Source organism: Taudactylus pleione, unplaced genomic scaffold (assembly GCF_031769625.1).
Source record: "Taudactylus pleione unplaced genomic scaffold, aTauple2 ptg000222l, whole genome shotgun sequence".
NCBI lineage: Eukaryota > Metazoa > Chordata > Amphibia > Anura > Myobatrachidae > Taudactylus > Taudactylus pleione.
Window position 1 is genome coordinate 2,063,543 of NW_028284624.1, and position 10,342 is coordinate 2,073,884.

General features: G+C 40.3%; 1 protein-coding gene across 1 annotated transcript in view; it reads left to right on the plus strand.

Moving 5' to 3' along the window:
* Window positions 1–3,876, plus strand: part of IDS (iduronate 2-sulfatase) — a 46,180-nt gene extending 42,304 nt beyond the window's left edge. Inside the window, exon 9 of the mRNA XM_088478847.1 lies at window positions 3,085–3,876. Coding sequence (XP_088334973.1) covers window positions 3,085–3,551 — 467 coding nt within the window. The 3' untranslated portion in view covers window positions 3,552–3,876. The remainder of the gene's footprint in view (window positions 1–3,084) is intronic.
* The last annotated feature ends 6,466 nt before the right edge of the window (window positions 3,877–10,342 follow it).

Sequence of the window (10,342 nt, forward strand, 5' to 3'; positions counted from 1 at the left end):
TAATATCTGGGACTGAGTATATACACTGTGTGGATTGAGTGAACTTTTTACTCATTTATATGGTGTTATTTATTTATTTATCATTATTATTTAGCATTTCCTTATAAATGTATCTTTAGCATTGTGATTTTATGCACATGAATTTTTAAGATTAAATTAGTATTCAGACATGCTATGTTGTGTCCAGAATATTAGTACAGAGCGCTGTATCTTTCCTCACTTTTCTGTACTATGTGTGAGGAATGACTGTCCTCTGCTATACACAGCTGCTTACTGCAGGGTTGGAATTTACATCCCGTGGTGGCGCCACTTTGGTAAACTCATTACCCCTGTTCTCTACTTTTCCATTATCAAGTCCCTGGAACATGCAACCAGGTCATCTCTAACAATCAGAGGTAGACGGTTCACTTGTCAGCACACTTAGGGCCTGATTCAGAGCCGCTCGTAAGCAGCCGCTCGTTCGCTCCGAGCGATGTTTGCCCAACTGCGCATGCGTACGAATCGTTATACGCATGCGCGAACCAGTCAGTGCGGTCGAAATTCATGTGCTCGCAAAATAGCGAATGCCTGATAATTTGAGTGACAGAAAGAGGCGTATGTGGGTGGTAACAGGGGAAGGTGCTTGAAAACGGGGAGTGGAGATCCGATCGCAGGCGTGCTTAAAGGTCAAAACGGGCGTTTTATGGGTGTGCATAATTAAAACAGCAGCGTCATTGACCACGTCACTGGGTTATTTTATAGCCAGAACTGCTCGCAAAATTGTGGTAGCAAAAACCAACCACAAGAATAGCGAGCAGCTCATACCCTGGTCGATGTACTCGATTAATCTAATAAATAGCGGACATGACATAGGATGCGAGCGGCCAGGGGGCGTAGTTTCCTAAAAAACGACCGCAAGTTTTGTTCGCTCGTTCAGACCTAGAGGCGCGAACAGACCGCAAAGAGCGAACTGTTCATTTGAATAGCCACCCCTATTTTCTGGACGAGCGAGCGCTAATTGGGTCCGGCTCTGAATCAGGCCCTTATATCCTAAAATATTTAGGGCCTGATTCTGAGTCGCATGCAATCTTCACGCAATGCAGACGTTCACGTAGTTGAGTGATTTTATTTGTAACTCCGCATGCGCGAACATTTCTGAAAACTCTTATGGCACATTTGTTACTCAGAGTGTGCTTTTGTGATCAAGACAGTTGGTTGTCTATTTACTAACATTGAGGTAAGGGGATTAGGGAAGGATTAAGCAATTAGTCTGAATCAATTATGAAATACCAACAATAATGTGATATAACTGGAAAAATAATAAATTCCTATAAGATAACACTGTGTTGGTGGTGCACCCTGGAATAAATATAATACTATATTTCATATGGTCTTGCACAGGCAAAAAAGAAAAAAAAATCCCTTTGTGGAGCACTCTTGGTTTTAATGAGTCTATGATATGGTTGAAAATAATAAAACATACCTTTTAATACAATTATCCAATAAAATAAATGACAAGAAATATCGTCAACACATAAATAAACATACAGTGATAAGGCGAAAAATATCTGAATAAAAAGAGTACCCCACAAAGGGAATTTTTCTTTTTTGCCTGTGCAAGACCATATGAAATATGGTCTATTTACTAAGCCTTGGATGGAGATAAAGTGAATGGGGATAAAGTACCAGACAACCAGCTTCTGTAATTTTTCAAACACAGCCTGTGATATTGCAGTTAGGAGCTGATTGGTTGGTACTTTATCTCTGTTCACTTTATCTTCATCCAAAGCTTATTCAATAAACCCCTTGGTATCAAAAATGTTCTGGAGAAGTGATGGGCTTGGGACTTGGAGGTGGCAACAAACTAATTTGATAAAAATAGTCTGTTCAGGGAGAGTGTTATGGGAGCGTCACAGGCGTGTCAATGAAAGCAGCTGTGTTCACAGGCATTGGAGGCCTTGGTTAGACGGAGAAACTTCACCTGCCATAGGGCTGATGCAAGTTTCGATGGTGCAACCGATGTTGGCTTATAAGGACGCAACAAATGGTAATTCAGCGTGTACGGACACTAAAAGTGGGCATCTCAGACCTTGCACATTCAGCTGCACAGATGTACACAAGGGGAGGAGTTTGCAGCATCATTTGCATAAAGTCGCAGATGGGCACCCGCCAATAGACCCTTCTATGTGGGACTCAGAATTAGGCCCTAATGAGCATTCTGATTATCTCATTGGCTATACGTTGTTCTATCCCCACTCACATGGACAAACAGAAATAAAAGTTTGTAACAAAGAGGTGCTCAAATCCTAGTAATATAAATCTTAAAAACTGTCAATTTTTAAAATTGACCTCAGTGATTTAAGGCTGCACTCTTGTGAATATTGGCTTAGCCATGATGGCTATTACTTTGAATGGATTTAGGGCCTGATTCAGACATGGACGCTAAGCTGCGCTTGCTCGCTCTGAGCGATGGTCGCCCGTCTGCGCATGCGTATAACTCGCAGTGCACGTGCGCAAACTAGTACGAGCGATCGGATTTTGCTCGCTCGCCCTGAAAGACTGCCCAGTGGAATGAGCGACAGCGCCGTTTGTGGGTGGTAACAGGGGAAGGTGCTTGTGAATGGGTGAGTGGTGCTGCGAACGCAGGTGTGTCTGACCGTCAGAACGGAGTTTAATGGGTGTGCATAATTAGCAAAGTAGGGTCATTGAATACGTCACTTGGTTGTTTTTTACCCTGAACTGCTCGCAGTGCTTGCGGGAGGTTAAGGTCTACCTCAAGCGCTGCGAGCAGCTCCGATGGCTCTCGATGTTACCAATTAATCCTTCAAATACCGGAGATGATGTGTGTTGCGAGTGGCAAGGGGGCATCTTTATACACTAGTGAGCGCTTATTGCCAGGGCTCGCTAAGACATAGAGGGCTTCTTTACGAGGCGCAGTGCGAGCGCTTAATTTAAATATCTGGCCCCTTTTTGCCGGCGAGCGCCTGCAATTTGCGAGCGGGTCTGAATCAGGCCCTTAGTCATTGCACACTAGTTTCTCGGTTATTGTCTCATTAGGTTTTACTAGTTTGATGAATGCTGTAATTTCTTCTTTGTTTTATTTAGGCAAAATCAATTCAGAACCTGTTGAATTAGTGTCTCTATTTTCAACACTTGCTGAGCTTGTCCAGCTCCCCCTTCTACCAGAGTGTCCTGTTTCTTCATTTCATATAGACCTATGCACTGAAGGTCAAAGTCTTGTTCCATACTTTAATACGTCGGCTGATGTGGAGTACAGTGCAGGAACTGTTGCTTACAGCTCTTACCCGCGACCTTCTGATACCCCCCAGTGGAATTCTGATCTCCCTGATCTCCAAGACATAAGAATCATGGGATATTCAATGAGGACAAGTGACTATAGGTTTACTCTATGGGTTGGGTACAATCCTGTTACTTTCAGGGCCAATATTATGGACATCCATGCACAAGAGTTATATTTAATCAAAATGGATCCCAATCAAGACCACAACTTGTTTAATGTTTCTTTACATTATGAACTTACTGGCAAGGTTCTCAAACATATAATTAAATGATTTACATGTATATTAAAATGATAAAAATATTTTTTTACACATTTTTATGAAATTAAAAAGCATTAAAATTATTTTATATGGCATTTACATGAGAAAATATTTTTTCATGGTATTTTTATTTCAGTATCAATAATACATATATATTATTGGATAGCACACATTGCTAAAATGCAAGAGCTTCAAAGGTTAGTTTCCCACTTCCTTCATTGAATGGATATGAAAAGTCCCCTATAGTTGCTGTTTTGATCTTTTGTTTTCTTTATTTATTTATATCAATGCCACAAATACTTCCATGTACCAATAAACAAATGCTAGAACTGTGGAACTGTTATATTAATGGGCTTATTTAGTATCGGCACCTCTAACATCAACTGGCTGCAGGATGAGGCATAGACATGTATTATTTTTGGGATTGCAATGGAATATATATGGCTACACTTCTCTTTTAGCCCAAGGCTTGCAAAAAATATATTTTCCTCTTCAAGTCCAGGACAGGATTCCAGAAGGCTTATCAGTCGAGAGTTTGATAAATAGTAGGGCACTTTGGTGAGATCATGTCTTGGGATGTGCAACTTTTTCATAACCGTCACGCATTTGGACAAATTATTCTGCCAACTTAGTTGGTGGAGTTTCGTCTTCAATGTGTCCTGTCCTAACCAAACTACAATACAGAACAGAATTAAATGTCTGCCTTTGCCCCAACTCTTTCATAGTCTATAGCAGAGGTTCCCAAACACGGTCCTCAAGGCTCCCCAACAGTTCCGGTTTTAGAGCTATCCATAGTTGAGCACTGGTGACTTAATTAGTACCTCAGTCAATTGGATTTAACCACCTGTGCTCAACCATGGATCTCTCTAAAACCTGATCTGTTGGGGTGCCTTGAGGACCGTGCTTGGGAACCTCTGGTCTATAACTTGGAAAAAGGCTAATTTATAAATACAGTGCTGAATAATGAAGCAGAAGTGAAACACGAAAGCGTCTAGTACTTGATTTTTGCACTTTTTCAAAACTGCTTGTTTTCAGAAAAGAAATAACCAAAGAGCTCCCAAATATCACTTGAATGACTGCCAGTTGATCTGGGTAACAACAAGTTGGGTTTATGAATTTTGTCAAATATGGTGAGATATTAATCACATATCATACAACGTTCATATGACAAAGGAGTGTTGGAAGTGTGTGCTTGATGGACTCTTACAGATGCAGTTAAATCAATGAAAAGCACCAAAAGTGAACCATGCATTTTGGTGTAATTTTAATTTGCTTTAGAATGTAAGCTCTCCCGAGCAGGGCCCTCTTCCCTCATGTGCTTCTCCTACCTCACTCATACAATTGTCTACTCCAAACTTCCCACAAGGGCACCTAACACTTGGTTGCTGACGCCCTGCTGCTTTTTTGAGTGTTATGATCGCTTTTGCAGTAATATTTATAAACTATGTCCTTCTCTTACATTGTGTTGTACTGTAAGTCGCTGTTTTCTTGTTTGCTCATTTGTTTATGTACTTTGTAAGGCGCTGCGGAACCCTTGTGGCGCCATATAAATAAAAGATAATAGCATGGCACTGAAAGGAGTGGTCTGCATATGCATATGAAAGCATGACAGTTTTTTGAATTGGAAAATGTCCTGCTCAGTGCATGAAAAAAATACACATACAGTACCTACGCATGTACAGTACACAGATATCCCTGATCTAAGAATGAATACAACAAGCAGTGACACCCTAGTGCCATGACTAAACATGTTCAAATCTGTACGGCGATTATAATGACCATCCGTATGCAGTGGTTTAACTTGCTATATTGTCCATAACTACAGTCAGGTGCATAAATATTGGAACATTGACAGAATTTTCATATTTTGGCCTCTATTCACCACCACAATGGCTTTGAAATTAAACAAACAAGATGTGCTTTAACTGCAGACTTTCAGATTTAATTTGAGGGTAATTACATCCAAATCAGGTGAACGGTGTAGGAATTACAACGGTTTCTATATGTGCCTCCCACTTTTTAAGGGGCCAAAAGTAATGGGACAAACTAAACAATCCGAAATCTAACTTTCACTTTTTAATACTTTGTTGCAAATCCTTTGCAGGCAGTTACAGCCTGAAGTCTGGAACACATAGACATCACCAGACGCTGGGTTTTATCCCTGGTGATGCTCTGCCAGGCCTCTACTGCAAATGTCTTCAGTTCCTGCTTGTTCTTGGGGCATTTTCCCTTCAGTTTGGTTTTCATCAAGTGAAATGCATGCTCAATCAGATTCAGGTCAGGGGATTGACTTGGCCATTGCATAACATTCCACTTTTTAGCCTTAAAAAACTCTTTGGTTGCTTTTGCAGTATGCTTCGGGTCATTGTCCATCTGCACTGTGAAGCGCCGTTCAATGAGTTCTGAAGCATTTGACTGAAAATGAGCATATAATATTGCCCGAAACACTTCAGAATTCATCAATAAATACAAGGGAACCAGTTCCATTGGCAGCCATACATGCCCACACCATGACACTACCACCACCATGCTTCAATGATGAGATGGTATGTTTTGGATCATGAGCAGTTCCTTTCCTTCTCCATACTCTTCTCTTCCCATCACTCTGGTACAAGTTGATCTTTGTCTCATCTGTCCATTGGACGTTGTTCCAGAACTGTAATGGCTTTTTTAGATGTTGTTTGGCAAACTCTAATCTGGTCTTCCTGTTTTTGTGGCTCACCAATGGTTTACATCTTGTGGTGAACCCTCTATATTCACTCTTGTGAAGTCTTCTCTTGATTGTTGACTTTGACACATATACACCTACCTCCTGGAGAGTGTTCTTGATTTGGCCAACTGTTGTGAAGGGGTTTTTCTTCACCAGGGAATTAATTCTTCTGTCATCCACCACAGTTGTTTTCCGTGGTCTTCCGGGTCTTTTGGTGTTGCTGAGCTCTCCGGTGCGTTCTTTCTTTTTAAGAATGTTCCAAACAGTTGATTTGGCCACAACTAATGTTCTGCTATCTCTCTGATGGGTTTGTTTTGATTTTTCAGCCTAATGATGGCTTGCTTCACTGATAGTGACAGCTCTTTGGATCTCATATTGAGAGTCGACAGCAACTGATTCCAAATGCAAATGTCACACCTAGAATCAACTCCAGACCTTTTACCTGGTTAATTGATAATGAAATAAAGAGGGAATAGCCCACACCTGTCCATTAAATAGCTTTTGAGTTGATAGTCCCATTGCTTTTGGCCCCTTAAAAAGTGGGAGGCACATATAGAAACCGTTGTAATTCCTACACCGTTCACCTGATTTGGATGTAATTACCCTCAAATTAAATCTGAAAGTCTGCAGTTAAAGCACATCTTGTTTGTTTCATTTCAAAGCCATTGTGGTGGTGAATAGAGGCCAAAATATGAAAATTCTGTCAATGTCCAAATATTTATGCACCTGACTGTATATGATACATACAGATGTGTCCTCTCTCATCTAGCCTCAATACGCCATGCAGTGCGATATGCCTGGCGTGAGTGAGCCTCCAGGTCCTGTGCAACTTTGCTAGGGTCGGACGTCTTATACTATGCTAAATAATTTGATATGCAACACTTGTATATCTGTGTGCAACTGAGTCTGTAAACGGAACTTGGCGTGGAAAAAAGCTGTGGCCGCTGCATCATAGCACTTCGCATGCTGATTGAGGGACTCAGTCGTACACAGATAGACAAGTGTCATGTTACAAATTAATCAGCAAAGTCTCCTGGTGTTTCCTAGTCGCATAACATTGCATATTTTCAGCAAAAATATGCCCAGCACTAGCAGAGTCTTACAGGACCAGGCGTGCCGAAAAGACCTGTTTGGTGCGACTGCAGCAAAGACGAGTGAGGACACATCTGTAGTGTGTACCATGAAGCAGCCTCTAATGATTGCTATAGGGTACCTATATAGTAGATATGTTGCCGGCTGATAAAGACAACAAAAGTAGTGGGAAAATTACACATTTCTTATTTCTTCAATGAATATCTAGAGCGCTGTGTAGGATTAGTCTGTCTGTCTCAATCATATATTCTACATGTCTGCAGGTCCAAATAAAAATCCCATATTCACTCTAACAGCAATAAGCTCTATTACTCATTACCAGATTCTTTTCATAAGTAGTCTGTTAAGGAAGTCGGTCAGACCAATCATCCCCTACTTATACATTGTATCTAATATGTGTTTGCTCTCTTTTTAGTGCTTGTGGTACATTACACATCATCATTTTGATGAGTTATCTGTTTGTACACATCAATGGTCATTGCCGTGTCTCGAGGGCACCCCTTCCCCCACTCCCCTCGCACCATTATTCATATCATAATATTTTATTAATACCTGGCCATCTTAAGCTGATTAAGGCATATTTTTTGAAGATCCTGCCTGTAAAAGCTTAAAATGTATAAGGAGGCATAATATACATTATGAGGGAGGAGGAACAATGGACTTAGTGGTCCTTAGGGGAAATGGAGGAGGATGAGTCTGTGCAGTAACCGTGACAGGAGGGTAGGAGTGTTGGGCATGAAGAATGGTAAAGGGGGAATAGAAGAGCTGTAGTAGGATAGGGGGAGGACCGAAGAGCAAGATGTGAGGCTTTGTAGAATATATATAGACATGGGCAAGGAGGGTATGACCTGAATTGGCGTATAGAGAAGGGGTCATGGCCTGAAGCAAAATCATTAAAGAGGGGGAATTACCTTGTGATGACCAGCTCCAAGCAACATGAAGGCAGTGCCACACCAAGCAATCCTATGCATAGTATTGAATGGTGCCCCCCCTCAACCAGCACCCATGATAAGTACCATACTAACCAATCCCTAGTTATGGTCCCAACTGTCCCTTCTCAATTATGAGGAATATACCTGAAGATCTGTTTTGCGAAAAAATTAATGGTATTGGAAAGGACAATTGCAGAATTCATTAAGTTTGATATTTATGTGGTAGCATGTCACTTCCTGCATAGTGTTGCAACCATGGGACCACTAGAGTAGCAAAAGAGCAGCATTGGGTCAGCTAATGGTCCTTTTCTGGATAGGTGTCATTTGCAATCTCCCTCCCACCCACCCTTGCCCACAAGCCCCTTCCTGCAGGCTCCATGGTTGAGCACAGGTGGTAAAATCAAATTAACTGAGCTACTAATTAAGTCACTGTGGTCAAGCATGGATATCCTTAAAACCTGGACTGTTAAGAGTGCTTTCAGGACCGAGTTTGGGAACCTCTGCATTAATAGTGTATGCTAGGTGGGTTTACTAAAATAGAGAAGCTGTATTCACCTGCATGCTTTAGAAAGGAACTTTAAAATCAGTCTAGGTTATCAGCTCCAATCAGCTTTGCATCTAGTACATGTTATTAAATAAATTATTATTATTTTTTTTTTAACAAACTCCCCACTTGAGGGCAGCATCCTCCTGGTGAATGTTGAGTGCTCCACAGAATTTTCATGTTATGATCTGTATTAGCCGACTGAATGTGCTCAAAACTAACTTTTTTTCTTGTTTTACAGGAGAAGATTTAGTTTTTTCATTCTTCCGTTAATTTGTAATAGCGTCATAATTTGTCATTTATTGTAGATTAGTAATGATCCCAGCTTTTTATGCATACGTAATAAATACACAGTGTGCAAACAATGGAATTGTTTTACATACTTAGATAATTAAAACTTGAGCTTCAAGTTGACAGCACAAAGTCCAATCTTGTCTCTTGGTCTAAGCCCCAAGTGATACAATCAATTTCCAATTTGGCTACACAAGTTTAGTTCACAGGCCAAGTGACTGGCTCTATTAGTGTACTAGAGGCATAGCCAAACATCAATTTAAATTATTTGTTTATTTGTATTTTGTGGGTGGGGGTATGACAACCATTTTGTGGGTGTATAGGTAGCAATAATCACCTCTGTTTTACCTTGTTATGACTGTACATTATTGATAGAGCAACATATCTTCCCCATGTGGAGGACAGTAGAATTGTGTAATTTTATATTACAGTATTCTGGTTGTAACTTCTACAGAATGTTCTGAAAATTCCTGTAGGTAAAAAAACCTAATTTATTGTTTTCCACAGTGATGGTATGCTAAAACTTAATTATATTATTTTATATGCTTATGCATGGTTTGCTACTAGTCGTCATCATCATCATCATAATTAGTGCACACTGGCACAATCCTTTACTAGTTGCATAGATACATCTGGAAACAATTGTATTTTATGCAGACGTCCAACTCTAGATAGCCCGAAGTTCCATTGACAAACTCTCACTGAACTTTGCCCAATTAAGAACGCCCTGTTGCTGCCTAGTTACAGCTCTTCAGTCATAAGCCTATCTGCAACTGAAATGTGCACGACTCTGCAATCATACGCCTTGCAAAAACATGCAAGTTATACTTCACATACAGGCATATGTCTAACTCTGCATCAGCACCAGAGGGTATATAATGACTAAGTTTTATTCAGTAAGGCTATTATATTAACTGTAACATATGAAATTTGAATCACATTTATTTATACACAAATAGGAGGTAAGGCTATTAAATAACGAGACCAATGCTATAATTTATGTTTAATTAAATTAAGTACATTTTAACTCCATTCCCCTTCTATGTACTCCATCCCTTCTGTATCCACACCGATGCATTCTTATTTTCCATTGGTCAAAGCGTGCTGTAGCACATTATCTGTCAGGTGTCTCAACACCTCCAATCGTTTTCTTCTTTACCTCAGTAACAGATACAAAACTGGTTCCCTTTAGTACAGATCTGACTTTAGGGAAAATAAAGAAGTCACACATTGC